The sequence below is a fragment of the Kogia breviceps genome, chromosome 7 (assembly GCF_026419965.1).
Source record: "Kogia breviceps isolate mKogBre1 chromosome 7, mKogBre1 haplotype 1, whole genome shotgun sequence".
In the NCBI taxonomy this organism is placed as follows: domain Eukaryota; kingdom Metazoa; phylum Chordata; class Mammalia; order Artiodactyla; family Physeteridae; genus Kogia; species Kogia breviceps.
The window spans coordinates 66,094,735-66,113,085 of record NC_081316.1 but is presented as its reverse complement, the minus strand read 5'-3'; the positions used below and the strand labels follow the sequence as shown (position 1 = coordinate 66,113,085).

The 18,351-nt window shown below is 36.2% G+C and overlaps 1 protein-coding gene across 3 annotated transcripts in view; it reads right to left on the bottom strand.

Annotated features, from left to right (window-relative positions):
- PGM2L1 (phosphoglucomutase 2 like 1) overlaps positions 1-18,351 on the bottom strand; it is a 57,728-nt gene that overhangs the window by 6,685 nt on the left and 32,692 nt on the right. For all 3 annotated transcript variants that reach the window (XM_067038522.1, XM_059070813.2, XM_067038521.1), the window contains 9 exons: positions 15,985-16,068; positions 9,872-10,065; positions 8,834-9,023; positions 8,191-8,288; positions 6,947-7,127; positions 5,118-5,211; positions 4,661-4,790; positions 4,240-4,429; positions 331-464 (listed from right to left, as the gene is read on the bottom strand). In XM_067038522.1, the coding sequence (XP_066894623.1) occupies positions 331-464; positions 4,240-4,429; positions 4,661-4,790; positions 5,118-5,211; positions 6,947-7,127; positions 8,191-8,288; positions 8,834-9,023; positions 9,872-10,065; positions 15,985-16,068 (1,295 nt within the window). The remainder of the gene's footprint in view (positions 1-330; positions 465-4,239; positions 4,430-4,660; positions 4,791-5,117; positions 5,212-6,946; positions 7,128-8,190; positions 8,289-8,833; positions 9,024-9,871; positions 10,066-15,984; positions 16,069-18,351) is intronic.

Here is an 18,351-nt window from a genome sequence, read left to right as displayed (position 1 = left end):
AAAACATTATGCTAAGTAAAGATGCCAGTCACTAAGGACCACATACTGTATGATTCCATTTATATGAAATGTCCAGAAGAAGCAAATCTATAATAACAAATAGTAGATCGGTGGTTGTCTAGGGCTGGGAAGGACGGGAGTGGAGAGTGACTGCGAATGGGTATGGGGCTTCTTTCTGAGGTGATGAAATATTCTAAACTTGATTATAGTGATGTTTCCACAACTCTGAATATATTAGGAAACACTGTTGTATACTTTAAATGGTTGAATGTAAATTACGCCTCAATAAAGCTTTTATATATATATAATATTTAAAAAGTCAATTCTCACCTCTGGTCAGGTGATGCACACATCTCTGCATAATACTTTATCTTTGGTTCTGTCCCACTTGTCCGAAGAGTAGCAACACAGCCATTTTGAAAAGTAAACGTAATCATTTGGCTGTTTTTACTCACAGGCAGCACCTATGCACAAATGCAACAACAGTTCAATTACACTTGGTACCTTTCTTGTTTTCAAGAGTTGTAAAATACATTCCACTTATATGAGGTGTGTAAAGTAGCAAAATTCATAGAAAGAGAAAGTAGGAGGGTGGTTGCCAAGGGTTAGCAGGAGGGGGAAATGGAGACTTGTTTAATGAGTACAGTTTCAGTTTAGCAAGATGAAAAAGTTCTGGAGATCTGTTGCACAACAATGTGAATATGGTTAACACTACTGAACTGTACTCTTAAAAATGGTTAAGATGGGGCTTCCCTGGTGGCACAGTGGTTGAGAATCTGCCTGCCAATGCAGGGGACACGGGTTCGAGCCCTGGTCTGGGAAGATCCCACATGCCGCGGAGCAACTAGGCCCGTGAGCCACAACTACTGAGCCTGCGCGTTTGGAGCTTGTGCTCCACAACAAGAGAGGCCACGACAGTGAGAGGCCCGCACACCACGATGAAGAGTGGCCCCCTCTCGCCGCAATGAGAAAAAGCCCAGGCACAGAAACGAAGACCCAACACAGCCAAAAATAAATAAATAAATAAGTAAAAATTTTTAAAAAAATGGTTAAGATGGTAAATTTTATGTGTTATTTTAACTGCAATTAAAAATTTTTTTAAATATTTAAAAGAATTGTAAAATACAAAAGATTACATGCATAATAATTCATAGCTGTACCATTTACTAAACATTTATAATTGTACAGGCACTGGATTATATACCTTACACACATGATCTCCAGGCCTCAACAATAATCCTGCAAAGTAAATATTACTGCCAATTTACAGACAAGGCTCAAAGAGAATAAATGACCTGTTCAAGGTAATCAGCTAAGTGGCAGAGCAAGAAGTTGAAGCCAGGTCTATGTGTACCAAAGTCCAAACTGCCTCTACGTTTGCAAAGTGCTTTAGAATTTCAAAGCACTTTCACAGATAGTTTATCAGTAGTTTATCAGTAGTCTCCAAAGCAGAGTGCACATATCCTAGAGGACAGGCAAAATAACCCACTGGGGTGCAAAATATATATGTTTTTTTTTTTACCTAAAAGTTAAAACATGAAATGAAGCTTTACTGACATTAAATATATGGATTAACACTGGTACTCTTCCTGGATCACAAATCAGTCTGTGAAGGTATCTCGAGGGACCCATGGGAGTTGTACTAGGGCAGAAGGGTTGACAGTGGTGCCTTCCCTCAGGTGTAGAGAGCCTGGTCCTCTCCGTGAGATCCCTCTCTCAGTCAGTGGTACTACTAGTTGCTTAAGATAGAGACCTTCCTTCCCTCTTTTCCACTCATAGGCCATCACGAGCAAGTCCTGTCGATTCTATCCTTTATTTAACTCAATTTTGTCTGGCTCTCTCCATCACTACTGCTACCATATTACATTCAGGCTCCCATCATCTCTCATCTGGATTACTGAAACAGCGTACTAACTGATCTCCCTGCCAGGAAGTCTGCCCCTCTCTAACCCACTCACCGCACAGGCCATTCTTCTTTGCACTCCACACTACAGCTGTAGAGAACTCCTTGTGGTTCTTTGGAAGAAAACATGCCTTCTCACCTCCAGACACAGTACTTGCTGCTCTCTTTGCCTGAAACATCCTCTGTTCCTCCCACATCTGGATAACTCCTACCCAGACTCTAGAACTCAGCTCACAGAAGTCCTCTGCAAAGCCTTCTGTAAGCCCCTCAAAGCTGAGTAAGGGTCTTTCCTATGCTCTTCCATGGCACCCTTATGTACCCCCAGTAGCCCTTATCATTTTGTAAAGTAAGCACTGTTTCCATGGCACCCTTATGTACCCCCGGTAGCCCTTAACATTTTGTAAAGTAACCACTGTTTACTTGACCATTTCCCCACTAGACTCCTGAGTGTAGAAACAGTGCATTTGTCATTACTGTATTGCCAGTGTGCCTGAGCCTGTAGCACAGAAGGGTTTTAATAAATGCCTGTTGAACACACAGTTAATGCCAATCTGAAGTTGGAGAAGAAAGAACTCAGGAAGTCTTTGACAGTCACTGTGTGTGACCTTAGAGGATTAACAAATATCTACACTGTGAGTCTTACAAAAACTGTTGTAAGCATCAGTGGAGAATAGATAGGAAAGCACTTTGAGTAACAAATATCATAAACTTTAAAGGGATTCACGAGGAAAAAAGCATCACACCAAGAACTATTCTAACCACAGCAACATTAGAGAAATAAAAAGAAGCAGGGCTTCCCTGGTGGCGCGGTGGTTGAGAATCCGCCTGCCGATGCAGGGAATACGGGTTCGTGCCCCGGTCCGGGATGATCCCACATGCCGCGAAGCGGCTGTGCAAAAAATTTGGTTCTTTTCAATTAGTTTACGAAGACAAAAAAATAGATACACACATATGTGCACACACAATAACAACTGAGAACCAATTTTTGTTGACTGGATGAAAATACACAAAGGGAATATGGGTAGTATTCTACATAAAAGGCTTGCAGATTTCCCAAAATATATTATGCGCCTAAAAGCTTGAGACAACATCAGAAATTATAAATAGAAATTTAGGCTAATAATTGTAATCATAACAATAACAAAATAAATATAATCAGCAATCTATAGGGCTTTTAAATATTAGTTGAGCACCCGCTATGTAGGCAGGAACTTTGACAGGCATAAAGCTATATTAGAAATGGATCTGCCATGAATAAGACAATGATAACATAAGATAGAAAGTGATAAATGACAAGAGGAAGGCACAATATATAATGAAACCTCAGGAGGACGATATCAGATTATGGGACCTGGAGGGTATATGGAGGAGGTGACATTTGCATGAAGTCTTAAAATGGCTAAAGTGTGGATTTGCAGCAGTAGGAAGAAAAGGTAGACTGAGGAAAAAGCCTGAGCAAAAGTAGAAAAAAATTTTTAATGTATATATGTCAGAAACTATAAGTTATTCCATTTGGCTGGAGGTATAGGGAATAAAGTTGAAAAGGGAAGTTAAAACTAGAAAGATGAATAACTTTGAAATTATATGCATTTATTTATTTATTTTTAGGTGCTAAGATGATTAGGTAAAACATTAATTTTTTTTAAAATTTTAATTATTTAAAAAATTTTTATTGAAATATAGTTGATATACAATGTGTGTTAGTTTCAGGTGTACAGCTATATATATATATATATATATATATATATATATATATATTCTTTTTTAGATTCTTTTTAGATTCTTTTCCATTATAGGTTATTACAAGACATTGAGTATAGTTCCCTGTGCTATACAGTAGGTCCTTTTTGGTTACCTATTTTATATATAGTAGTGTATATATTTTAATTCCAAACTCCTAATTAATCCCTCCCCCACTTCCCCTTTTGTAACTAAGTTTGTTTTCTATGTCTGTGAGTCTGTTTCTGTTTTGTAATATGCTCATTTGCATAATTTTTTTAGATTCCACATATAAGTGATATCATATGATAAAATTATGGGCTTTTAGACTTTATTTTCAACATTATTTAGCATCATCACACCTTTCCCCTTCCCCTCCCTTTCTCTTTCTGTCTCTCTCATTCTCCTTCCCCGCTCCCCACCCACAAGGGTAGCATACACTTGGGGGAGTGATGAGGACAGGATGGGAGTCAGAGCCAGTTGGTGAACTTACAACTGCTCTGGAGAAAAACAATGGACCCTAGTTTCAAGAAACTCACAGGCTTGACCTTCAACTATTTTACTCTAGTATGAATTATTACAAATTGTTGAAAAATTTTAAAAAAATAGGTACTTACTGATTTCTTATTAGGCTGGCTGCTATCATATCCAGTGGTAACATCTCGTATATGCAATATAGCAAATGTTCCACAAAACTTTGGGTATTCTTTTGGAGAATCAAAATTGCGAAGCCTTTCAAATATACTTTTGATGGTAGTTGGATCATAACACAAGAAATACGAAGTTTTTGAAATATGATAACCATATCTGCACAGAGATTTAAAGTGTTAAAATCAGATTTCAACTCACTCTTTAGAAAAGTATGTATTAAAGATAAGCCTATTACAGTGTTATGTAGAAAGTGGCAGTCCTTAATGCAGACAATTTTAGTACTTTTTAAAAAGGAATGACTATTCCTCAAAAATAAATTTAGAAGGTTAAAAGTAGCACCAAAAAATAAAAAAATTAGAATGCGAAATTCCTAATAGTAGAACTTACTTTTCATAAACCTTAATCAGTTGTTGTTTCAATGTTATATTCACGGTTTCCAGGTAAGATGCCATCTCAGCAACAACAACAGCTGCACTCACCCCATCCTTATCCAAAACTGAAGTTCCACACAGAAAACCTAAGAATTAAAAACATCTTTAAAAAGAAGGAAAACATAAGCCTATATATAATTTCAATAGTTTTACATTTCTTCAGAAGGACCAATGAATTTAAAAGCCTAGTAATAAATGAAACCCACCGATACTGAAGGTATTTAGGGGAACTTTAAGGTCTTTTTTTTTTTTTTTTCCTGATGAGAAATGTATCTACACATTTCAGAGTTCAATGTGGTTTTTTTTTAAACTCAAAATGCAAAACCAGATGACAGAAACTCCTCTACAGAATTAACTATATTTTAAAAAATGCTCTCATTCAAATTTCAAATATTTTAATGTTTACTACATACCGATAGACTCTTCAAATGCAAAAAGGACTTCTTTCCCATTTTCCAGGAGGTTTTTTATCCTACTTCCAATCCATTTAAAACCTGGTAACGTTTCCTGAAATGCAGAGGAGGCCATTCTAGTTAAGTGACTCTCTCATAAAAATACATATTAGAAAAAAGCCTGTCACTAAATGCACATAACACTTCCATAGTGATCTCTGTTATGGTCTTCACCACAACGATCTATATAGTGGTAAACATACAGTCATAAAGGGCATGGATACACACACTGTCGTGACTGATGACCTACCATTTTATCGAGCACAGAAATAGGTGATGTAATCCACCAAATATAATCTAATAAGTGGTGATGCATATAGTCACAAAGTAACAAATATACACATATATTATGATCATCTGCTATTTATCAAGCACTGTAACAGCTACTTTACATTATTATCTTTTTTAATGCTCACAAAAACTCTGTTGCTGAAACAGAGGCTCAGAGGTTCAGTAAATTTGCCCAAGATTACAATGCATATAAGAGATGGAACCAGGATTCAATTACACTGCTTCTTAGAAATTGTCCTTTAAGCTGTATTATAAGCACTAATATAAAAGTGCCTATGAAGGTTGTAATTTAGTCCATCTGAGTAATTAAAGGCATTAAAGTTTTTTAATGATACGCTTTTAACATTATCACAACATATACTTGAACCAAGTGTACTTGTACCATAACAGCATGGCCCAAATAAAACCATCAAGAAAGTGACTAAGTCCTTCTTTGGAAATTAGATTTGAGGACTTTTCATCTGATGAGCTACTGTTCATTTTAAAGACATGAACTCTTTTAGAGTCAATAGAAAAAGCATGTAATACACAGTGACTCTTGAGCTCTCCATTACTAATTTAAGATTTCTCATTCACCTCTCTACCTCCTCACTGGAAAATAAAAAAAGCCAAAAATCTCTGCAGCACCCCACCCCCAACAAAAACAAGGAGGCACATTTATAAATAGGTCTTTAGAATCATGTTCTTTTTTCTCTTCTGTGCTCATTATACATTTTTCTTCCTACAAGGAAAAGGTTAACATTAGAGTAATTCAGAATTTTAGGTTTGAATACATTTTCAATTTCTTCTATTTTGCTATTTGTACTTTAGAAAGACAGAGACTGGAAGTTCTATTTCATTAAGGAAGGTTCAATTTTCTTTTAGTTAGCCAATTAGTGTTAAGACCTGTAGCTTGATTGTGGCTCAAGAAAAATGCCCAGAGGTGACTTTTTCACTGATATTTGGCAAAGTTGGCAGAAGAAAAGTAACTTAATTGGCATCAGTCCCAGTAGCCATAAAAGTGGTTAGTTTAACTGCTGGAGGCTCACAAACGTTAATGATCTGTGCTGAGAGAGAGTCATTATTTGTTTTTTGTATGTAGAATCACTGGGTCTTAATTTGCAATCTAGGAGACTACTTAAAGTTTCTTAAGACTGAACTTGAAGAGCCTAAACAAGCAGTCAATGACACCTACAATTTTTTGGAGTGGAGTTTATGTGATTGATGAGGTCACTCGGAGCCAGATTTTCTCGGTATGAAAACCAGATACTGTTGTATGGAATAGTAAGCATTAAGGCAATTTTTAAAGAACATCCTATCTTAGTTTCAGAAACTCATATACAGGATGAATTTGGCTCAAGGTTACTAAACAATCAAAAAGATTAAGAAAGTTTTAACAGAATTAGAAAAAAATAGGGAATTAGAAATGAAATCAATAAAAGTCAGTTTTGGTGGGAAGATGGCTTTAATTTATAGAAATAGGTTTAGAAAAGGAGCACAGAGATATTATCTATTCTTACCTCAAAGTGAAATCCTTCTTTTAATGCAATTGCCTTCAAAATTTTGGAAGAGACTGTGGTGGCTAACATATAAATGTTCTTCGCATCAGCATTTCTTGATTTATTTTTCTTCCAGCAATCAAACATCCACCACCCAAACAAAGCTGCCAACTCATTCCCTGTGAAAACTTTCCAATCACCACTGTAGAGAGAATGAAAATTCAAGTCAAGACCTTTATAACTTCTCATTAAAACTCCTTGACCCCAGGACCTACAAATTACCATCATTCACACAGGAAAACCCAAAAACTACTGTATGGGATTTTTGAGAAAACATTTATTACTACTTCTCTAACTGACCAGGGAGAGCTTAGGGTAGGAATGGCAGCAAAGTACTTTGAAAAATTATTATGCTGTTACTTTTATTTTCTTACTTAATGAGAAATATGTTATAATATGATGATGTCCTCTTTATGTAAAGACATTTGTCACCACATTATAATGGCAAAAATACACAGCAACCAAAAGGACCATGATTAGGAAATGATTACACTGATAAAGCAATCTGTTGGGATACTATGCCAGTTTAAAAATGAATATTTTAAACAATAAGGACAGAGAAAAATGCTCACAGTACAATATTAAGTGGAAATAATCACGATACAAAACTATATATAGGGGTTTCCTTGGTGGCGCAGTGGTTAACAGTCCGCCTGCTAATGCAGGGGACACGGATTCGAGCCCTGGTCGGGGAAGATCCCACATGCCGCGGAGCAACTAAGCCGGTGCGCCACAGCTACTGAGCCTGCTCTCTAGAGCCCACGAGCCACAGCTACTAAAGCCCACGTGCCTAGAGCCCGTGCTCCGCAACAAGACAAGCCACCACAATGAGAAGCCTGCGCACCGCAACGAAGAGTAGCCCCCGCTCTCTGCAACTAGAGAAAGCCCACGAGCAGCAACGAAGTCCCAATGCAGCCAAAAATAAATAAAAATTAAAACAACAACAACAACGATTTAAAAAAAAAACCTACTATATATAGTATGATTACAATTTTATAAAAAACAAATATATCTTAAATATTTGAACAGAGAAAACAGGAAGGAAATGTCAAAATATCAACCTAGGTGGTTATCTCTGGATAGTAGGCTTACATGAGACTTATTTTCTTTTTTAAAAAAATTATTTCCAATGAGTCTATAAGACTTAAAATCAAAAACTGTTTTTCAAAGTTTAAGCTTTTAATCAAATATGAGGTTCTACTTACTTCTCCTGAAGTTCTGCCACTGCCAGTCGGTCTGCATCAGGATCTGTGGCTAGCACTATCCGGGCATTTTCTTTCTCTGCCAGTCTCAAAGAAAGTTCCTGAAATGGTGACCCAAAAAGCTGGACTGCATTGAAGATGTTAAATTCAATGTAATATTCCTAAATGTAGGCACTATGTTAGTGATATGAATTCTAGAAGGAACATAGTTTGGCTAAATTTTTTTTTTACTTTATTTTACTAGTCTAGTTGATTTACAATGTTGCGTTGATTTCTGCTGTACAGCAAAGTGATTCAGTTATACATATATATACATTCTTTTTCATATTCTTTTCCATTATGGTTTATCACAGGATATTGAATAATAGTCCCCTGTACTATACGGTAGGACCTTGTTTTTTATCCATTCTATATATAATAGTCTGCATCTGCTAATCTAGTTTGGCTAAATTTAAAATAGGCCTAGAAGTAGGGATATCCACCATAGAGATTTCAAACAAAACAGAATATATGGCTCTAATATAATTTAAAAGATGTAAACTAAAGTGGTTTTTGCTTTTGTAAGTAATCTTTGAATTGTCAAAGAGTTCTAGCTATATGATAAAGTTTAATACACTAATAATAATTTAAATATAGAAAAATATACCAGCACAGATTCCCCTTCTTCAGGATTTGGGCATTTAACAGTAGAAAAGTCTGGATCAGGATCTTTTTGTTCTGGTACTGGAATTGGAGGCTTAAAACCAAATATTTGAAAAGCCAACTGCACATAGTCATGTCCAACTCCATGAAAAGATGTATGTACAAATTTCAAGGTGGTCTTTGAGTTTAATTCCCTGTAAAGGAAAATATCATTCAGTCAGTATCATAAAACTCACTACTTGTAGTATAATTAAAATAATCTAGAGAAAAAGCTAAAATTTATTTTGCTATGATAAGGAAAATATATTCAACAAGCCATGATATTTTCTAAAAATAGTGTTAGCTATTTATGGAATAGTTACAGAAATATGGAAATAGGTAAGGAAAAATCAAATTTTAGAGGAAATTTCCTCACCTCATATAGAGTGAATATATCTATTCAGCTATAATTTTTAACAGCTTTATTGAGAGGTAATTAATATATTATAAATTCATCCATCTATAGTATACAATTGAATGGCTTTCACTATATTCACAGAGTTGTTCAACCATTACCATAATCAATTTTAGAACATTCTCATTACCCACCAAAAAACTCCATACCCCATAGCCACCACACCCAAATCCTCCCATTTTTCCCAGCCATAGGTAGCACTAAATACAGTTTCTGTTTCTATCTCTATAGATTTGCCTACACTGGACATTTCATATCTATGTAACCATACAACATGTGGTCCTTTGTGACTGGCTTCCTTCACTTAGCCTATTTTTAAAGTTTATCCATGTTGTAGTATACAACAGTACTTCATTTCTTTTCACTGCTGAATAATATTTCATTGTATGGATACATTTTATTTATCCATTCATCAGTTAATGAGTATTTGAATGTTTGTGTTATTTCTACTTTTTAACTATTATGAATAGTAGTATTTAGCAATAATTTTAATATAATGAATAGTCAACACATTTTTATCCCTATTGCTTTCTCTTATTTGTTAATCTTATGCTAAGGTAATATTATCCTATATTCCCACTTGGATACCTGTAAAAACAGATCTTTTTCAGATCTTCCATGTATCTCCTACAAATGTCCTGCAGAGGATCTCTCTTCAGTGGGCTGGTATCCACTAAATTATCATTCCAGGAACCATTCCAGGGTTCCACACATTCTTCTATACATTTCAGAATTTCTTTATCATGAGGAGATGTGATCTGAGCACCGTTTTCCCAATAAACCTAGATGATAGGTAAACACAGCTATAATTACTTGAAATGTTGGCCATATGTTTTCTTAGCTACAGTAGAGATATTTGACTTTAAAAAGAAGCATACCTGGACTTCCCTGGTGGTGCAGTGGTTAAGAATCTGCCTGCCAATGCAGGGGACACGGGTTCAAGCCCTGGTCCGGGAAGATCCCACATGCCGCGGAGCAACTAAGCCCGTGCACATCAACTACTGAGCCTGTGCTCTAGAGCCTGCGTGCCACAACTACTGAGCCTGCGTGCCACAACTACTGAAGCCTGCGCACCTAGAGCCCATGCTCCGCAACAAGTGAGGCCACTGCAATGAGAAGCCCGCACGCAGCAACAAAGACCCAATACAGCCAAAAATAAATAAATTAATTAATTAATTTAAAAAAAAAAAAGAAGCATACCAAACTAATCAAGTAGAAAATGTCAACACTGGACTAACTTAATAAATACCTAAGGATATTGATAGTAATGATTCCACAGGGACTTTTCAATAAAATGATCTGGCATTATTTTCTCATTTAAAAGTATACTTTAATAACAACACAAGTAAAATATAATCGGGGCAGCATTATGACAATGTTAAAATATGCATATACCATAATGTGCAATCATAATCTTAGATCTATAGCTAAATATATACTAAAGAAGATCTAGGAAACCATGGAGTATCCATAAAACTTGATACTATGAAATTTTAGCATTATAAAATGGTTCTGTTATATGATAAAGAAGAAATTATTTTTCAACTATAAATTAAAGTAGAATTTATGTCACACTAAATAAAGTCTATTCCAGGAAAGACAGTTAACATGCTAATTATTCCATACACATTTCAGTATATGTATTTTCAGTATTTAATGAAAATACATTTCATTAAGTTGTCAGTTTGTCAAGTAGCCTGATCAACAAGACAGTAGGAACAGTTAACAAAAAAGCAAGAAAATGTATTTCTATAATTCACAAGATCTCAAGGTTAGAAGGGACTCTGCTTAGAGAATATCTATACCAACTTCTCCCATGTATTTGACATGAATCCCTTCTACTGCATCCTGAATGAAGGAAAGAAGAATACTTTTGAATATATACTATGTACAAAACTCTGTACCAAGCAATATGGTAGACTACATGACCTAAAAATTCTCACTCTATAAACACCTCAAAATGCTAGATAAAGTAGAAAAAGTATTATCTAAAATGCACAGCTTGGTTCACAAGAAGGAAAGGGAAAACTCCAGGCAGTGGGAAAAAAGGAAAGAATGGAAAACCAGAGTGATAAAGCTGTGGGTTGACGCTGTGGCCACCTGGGGTTTGGGAACTGTTCATTTATCCAGCTCCTGAGTTTTTTTTTTTTTTTTTTTTTTTTTAATTGGCTCCTGAGGGGGGTTTTTTTTGTTTTTTTTTTTTTTGCTGTACGCGGGCCTCTCACTGTTGTGGCCTCTCACTGTTGTGGCCTCTCCTGTTGCGGAGCACAGACCAGGGCACAAACCCACATCCCCTGCATCGGCAGGTGGACTCTCAACCACTGCGCCACCAGGGAAGCCCCGGCTCCTGAGTTTAATGCCCACGTGGAAGTTAGGGAATTGGAACTAAGATGCCCCTCTTAGTGGAAATGTAGAATAGAAAAAGTTCTGCCCACTATTATTGAAAGATGATGAGGAAACATGTCTGTTTCTTCCTAAGTTCTGGGTGATTAAAAATTTTCAAATCTGAGATCTAAATTGACACAGAAATTGCTCCCAGTCAATGAAACTCCTGCGATTCCTGCAGAAATTTAAAAAACAAAACCAAAAATTGCTCTTAAGGGATGCTCCCACATTCCAAGCAACCAACAAGATTCTGTCCATAGGTCCTGAAAGCTCTTTATGAAAATTTATATAACATGAGAAAAAAACATCTTGGCCTTTATCCCTGCCTTGTATGTGAATGTGATGCCTAGAGGAACAGCAACACATATAATGGCCATGCTTGAAGAAAAGGCCAAAAAAACTGCAGAGGTGCCAGACCCGACAACGCTGAGCTACAGAACCATGCCAGCAGCCACATACTTCTGGATTTTTCGTTACGTGAGAAAAATAAATTCCTATCAGCTTAAGCCACTTTTGTGGGTTTTCTGAACCTGCAGCAGAAAGTATCCCTACCTGATTTAGTAACAGAAAAATCCATGCCACAAAATATACCCAGGAATAAACTTAAAAAGAAATGTAAAAGATAAAAAATCTTTAAAATGTTACTGAAGGGTCTAAAAGAAGTCTTGGAAGAATAGAAAGATACATTCTGTTCTTGAATAAAGAGACTCAATAATATGACAAAAATATTGAACCTCCCTAAATTAATGTACAGTGAAATATGATACCAATAAAAATGCCAAAATAATTTTTCCAGATGGAAAAAAAATACCATAATACCATGCATGGAAAAATATCATAAATAAAGTCAAAAGGCAAATGATAATATGGGAGGAAAACATCTGAAAACCAGATGACCAAGAGATACTTTGGAGTTCCTACAAATCAACAAGGAAAAGAGCAACTACCCAAGAAAAAAGTGGGCAAAACCTTTAACAGACTTTTCAGGAAAGGGAACACAAATATCATATAAATGCATGAAAAGAAGCTCAACCTTACTCATAAGACAGGTACAGGTTAAACATAACATTTCCACATATCTGATTGGCAAAGATGAAAAAGTTTGATAATACAATAATGGACCGTGTGGGATAAAGACCCTCATATTGTTGCTAAGAGTATCAGAACCACTACCTTGAATAGAGAATGACAAATTTTATTTCATAGTCTCTTTGACTCAGAAGTTTCATATCTAGAAATTTATAGCTCAGCAGGGCCACAGAAATATAATGTGAGCCACAATGCAAGTCATATATTTTACATTCTTTTATTGTATTAACTGTCTGAAATCTGGTGTGTATTTTACACTTACAGCACATCTCAATTCAGACTAGTCATATTTTAAGTGTTTGATAGCCATAGGTAGCTGGTGGCTATCAGCTTGGACAGTGCAACTATAGATAAGAATAAAAACAATAGGTAACATTTATTATTTATTGGAGCCAGACACTATACTAAGCATTTTTCATGCACTATCTCCTTTAATCCTTACTCGCACCCTATGATGTTGGTTCTATTATTATTCTCAGTTTGTAGATGGAGAAACTAAAGCAGAGAGAAATTAAGTAACTTGCCTTAGGTTACAAAGCTGCTGAGTGGCAGAGATAGGTTTCAAACCCACCCCATAATTCTCTTAACTGCTGTTCCATATTGACTCTGTAAGTCTACTTGTACATATGAACAAAGATGTATGTAGAATAACATTCACTGTAGCACTGTTTGTAAGTAACAGATCAGAAACAGATGAAATATTCATCAACAGAGGACTGGTTACATAAATTATGACTCATCTATATAGGTTTTTAAAGATGAATGAGGCAAACCTATCTATCTATAGATGGACTGATGTAGAAAATGATCTCTAAGGCTGTTTCACACTGTTGTGTGAAAAAACCAAGGTGCAGGACACTATATATAGTGCCCTGCCATTTATGGGGGAAAAAAAAGAGGAGTGACCAATACATGATTGGTCATGTTTACACATGCATAGACTCTCTGGAAGGAAAACAAAACCAGAAACAGTATTTGCTTCTGAAAAGGGATACTAGGGGAAGAGGGTGGGAGAAATACTCCTTATTGTTTAACTTTTTACACTGTTTAACTTTCATACTTTTTCCCTTGTGCTTATATTGAATACTTTAAGAAAAAAAATCTTTGAGGGTCTACTGTGTGACAAGTATGTTCAATAGCAGTAAATATCAAAACAAAGTCCCTCCATCCATGAGCTTATTTGGGGGAATGGGGTAGGGACAGTCAAACAAGTCAATAAACAAACAAGATAATTCATCGTAAAGAAAGCAGATAATTACAGATAGTGGTAAGTTTTGTGAAGGAAATAAACAAAATGAAGAGAAGGTCACTGAGGGAAGCCACTTCAGATAAGGTGGCCAGGGAAGGTCTCTTCATGGAAACAACATCTGGGCAGGAGCCTGAAGGATGAGAATAAGCAAATCTGCAAGATTTGGGTAAGAGAAATCCAAGCAGAGGAACAAACAAAAGGCTCAGAGTGGGAAAAGGGCTTGGTATACTGAAGGAGCTGGAGGAATGGAAAGGAGCCACAGTGTGACTGGGACGTACTGAGCACAGGAGAAGAATGAATGAAACAGGTGGAAGAGGCAGGCAGGAGACAGTCCTGTAAGCCCCAAGGTAAGCAGTTTGGGTTTAGCAGGAAAGTTAACATGACCTGTTTATATTTTAAAAGATCATCTGGCTGCTTGGTGAAGAGTGGACTGCAGGAGAGAAAAATGGAAGCAGGGAAGAGACCAGCTAAGATGCTGTAGTTCAGGCGAAGACAACAATGGTTTAGAACAGTGGAGGTAGAAGGTACTGGCAGAAGTAAACATATTCTACATATATTTGGATGTATATGTAGATACATATGGATACATATGTATCTCAAATTATACGTACCTATACATTTGGATGTATATGTACAATATGTAGAACCTGTTAGTAAATTAATGTCAGGAGTAATCAAGAATGAATTTTGGTTTTTGTTTAGGTGGGTGGTAGTGTGAATTTACAGAGATGGATAAGACTGGGGGAGGAACACATTTGGGTGTATATGTGGCAGGTCTGGGGGGAATCAAGACCACTGCTTCAGAGACACTAATTTTGAGATGTCCGTTAGGCATCCCAACAGATATTAAGTTGGCAGCTGGATTCAGGAGTCTGATGCTCAGAGGAGAGATATGGGTTCTTAGCTCTCTTTGACAGTTGACCGCTCCCTCCTTGCAACTCCCTTACCTCTTTCGTTTTTATCATACTAGCCTCTTCCGGTCTTTGTCCTATCTCCAGCTCCTCTTCTTTCTCCCTTCACTTGAAGTTGATATTCCCTAGGGTTCCATTCTTGACCTCTTTTTCTAACCTACACTGTCTCTGGGCTGCTCATCCAAATAAAGAATTTCCAAATATTCTTATATGCTCTAATACAATATGTACGGTGATCCCAAAATCTGTAACTTCAGCGCAGATTTCTCCCCTGAGCAACAGATCTACATATTCAACTGCCTACAGGTCATTGCTGCCTGTTTGACCCACAAATCCCTCAGACTTAATTATGTCCAAAACTAATTAATTATGATTCTTCCCTGCCTCTATAAATGGTAACACTACCCATTTAGCTGGCCAGGGCCAAAATATTAGATTAGTATTAAATATTCTTTTCTCCAGTAAAACAGAGCTTAGTGTGCCTGGAGTCTCCCTACATAAGATGAAAAAAGAATATAAGATCATGGACTCATCAGCTAGGAGCCCCAAACACTGGTTCAATACTGTGCCATATCTTCTGTTTGCCCCTCCAGAGCCACTCTTCACCCTTCACCACCCTGCTTTCTGCCATGAAGCCTGACACATCAAATAGATCCTTTGGCCAATAGGGAGTCACAGCAGAAGGTTGGAGGGAGAGGAGAATGAGGTCAAGATACTATTCCTCTGGCTCTCTTCCATCAAACTTCCATTTATTCTTTAAGTTCTTGGTACAAAATGACTTTATTTCTGAAATGGTAGAGAGGGTGGATTTGGGATGGGTTGGGGAAATCAAAGGCAGTAAGATATCAGAAGTAAAAAGACCATTGAGAGACTTTTGTAATAGTACATATTGAAACATAATAAGGGCCATTAGGGATACTCATTCTTTGAGGGGTAGCCTCAATGTTTTTATCTGTCTGTTCCCAATGTCTAACCCTGCTCCCCACTGTAGAAAATATATTCAGCACATATAATTTAAATAAAATAAGAACTATGAAATGACCAAAGATAAGGAGTCCAAGGTTTACCTTGTATCCATTGTCTTCTTTGCGGTTGTGAGATGCAGTAATCATCACACCTGCAACTGCTTTGAGCTCCTGGACTGCATATGGCTAAAAAAACAATAACAATAAATATTTGTTTCTTAGCTACTCATACGTTTGACATAAGAATAACTTTGATTAAATAACTGGAAAAGACATTAAGATATAAATAGCCTAAAACCTCAATAATCAACTCCAAGTTCCTTGGGTGGGATATAACTAAAGCCACCTAAATATTAGGTCATCAATAACCACCTAACTGTTAGACTGGATGGTTTTTTTCCCCTCTAGTCTCATTTAACTTAGTCCTATAATTATTTTGTTCATTTAACAAATATTTAACAAACACCTATTATATGCCAGATACTCCACAAGACTCTGAAGATATGAAAGGGGAATAAATCATAAAATATTAGACCTGGAAGTAAATTTAAGAAATCATCTAATCTATCATATTTTACATATTTTACACACTGTATACTGTTTATCCAACATTATATAATCATAAGGGAGAATATATAAGAGAAGAACTTAGGTCTCTTGCCTTCCAATTTGAAGATATTTACATATACTCTGTGGCCTCTATAGCATATAAAGGTCAATGTACCATCTCTCCCAAAGTTAATTCCCAAGTTGAATTTCCCTTTTTCTTTGCAGTTATTATTTATTTGCCTAAGATGTTCCCCATATACCTTCTACCATCACATCCAACTTCTCTCCTCCTGGCCATGGGTGGGTGGATACGTGACCCTGATCTGACTAGAGTAACCTATTCCCTTGATAATTTAACTCAGAGACTGGCTCACAACCCAAGCCTGGTCAGAGTCTTTCTCGAAAATGTCTCTGCTATAGGTAGTCAAGGAAGATTGCCTTTTGACTCAAAGACATGGTGATAAAGGGTGCTAAAAATAACTTCCCTAGCAGCTAGAGCAAATCTACCTGCAATAAGAAAGGAAGGCCAACACAGTTACAGCTGGAAATGGTAACCCAGTGGCAGACTCCTACATAAATGTTCTACTTTTCTGGGCCCTCCCTGGTTTCTGTCATTCGTTAGAGCTAATTGTTTAGAAATTCCTTCAATTCTTTGAGTCACTCCGTATATTTCCAATAAATCACTAGTAACAGTTTTATAGAGACATTATCTAATGGCCAAACATTTGGTAAAACTTGCCCACAAAATCATGTGAACCTGGCATTTTTATTTTGAGAAGATAAATAAAACCCAGTTCAATTTCTTTAGTGGTTATAGGTCTATTCAGGTTTCCTGTTTCTTATCAGTTTTGATGTATTAATTATTCTAGAAAATTGGCCAATTCTCCTAAGTTTCACATTTATTTGCATTATGTTATTCAGAATATTGTAATTTTCTTAATCGCTATGTATTTATTATTCACTCTTTTACTTTCTTTGTCTTTTTTTTCTTCAGCACCCTTGCCAAAAGGCTTTATCTATTTTATTAATTGTCTCTTCAGAGAGCCAACTCTCGCTTTTCTTGATACACTCTTTTCTTTATTTTCTATTTAATTGATTTTTCCTCATATCTTTATTATTTCTTTTATTTTCTCTGGATTTATTCTGTTTTGCTTCTAACATATTAAGTTAAAGTCTTAGCTCATTATTCTAAAAGTTTTTTTCCTAATATATTCATTAAGATTATAAATTTCCCTTTAAGTAGGGCTTTAGCTATATCTCAGTTTTTGCTATTTATTGTTTTCATTGTTGCTCAGTTTTAAATACAGACAGTCCTTGCTTTGCAAAGTTCCAGTATACATGAATTTCTGATACTATATTTTAGTTAAATACCAGTCTCCCAACAACATGCTCAAATTTTAGTTACCATGCTATACTGTGAGTAATTGCATCAAGTACAAACCTGGCTGCTAGCTCTTCAGACTGAAATAACTATGTATATAAGAGATCCATCATGATTAGTAACCAATCATGTCATCAAGTCTGTCAGTGATTGGTCACTGTGCATCTGTTAGTCAGCTCTCTCACAGACAGCAAAGCATGTAGCTGTGTTGGCTTATCTCCCAGTGATATACCCATGTGACAATTTTGCAAAAATGGATAACTGAAAGAAGGAACTGGCCAACAAAGATGAAAGTGCAGCAAAGAAACAAAAGTGATAACAGTGGAAGTGACATTTGAATCGACCATAAATGGAGTTATAGAAGAAATAACTGGGAACGTTGACACTGCTGTCATTCAAGAGACTCTAGATGTGCAACCAGATGAGCTTAGTTAAGGTGAATGTATGGATATAAATGAAGGATGTGGTTGTGATGAAAGGGATGAAGCTGTCCCAGAGGGAGTGATACTGGTGAAAAAAGGAATTCTCAGAGACATTTT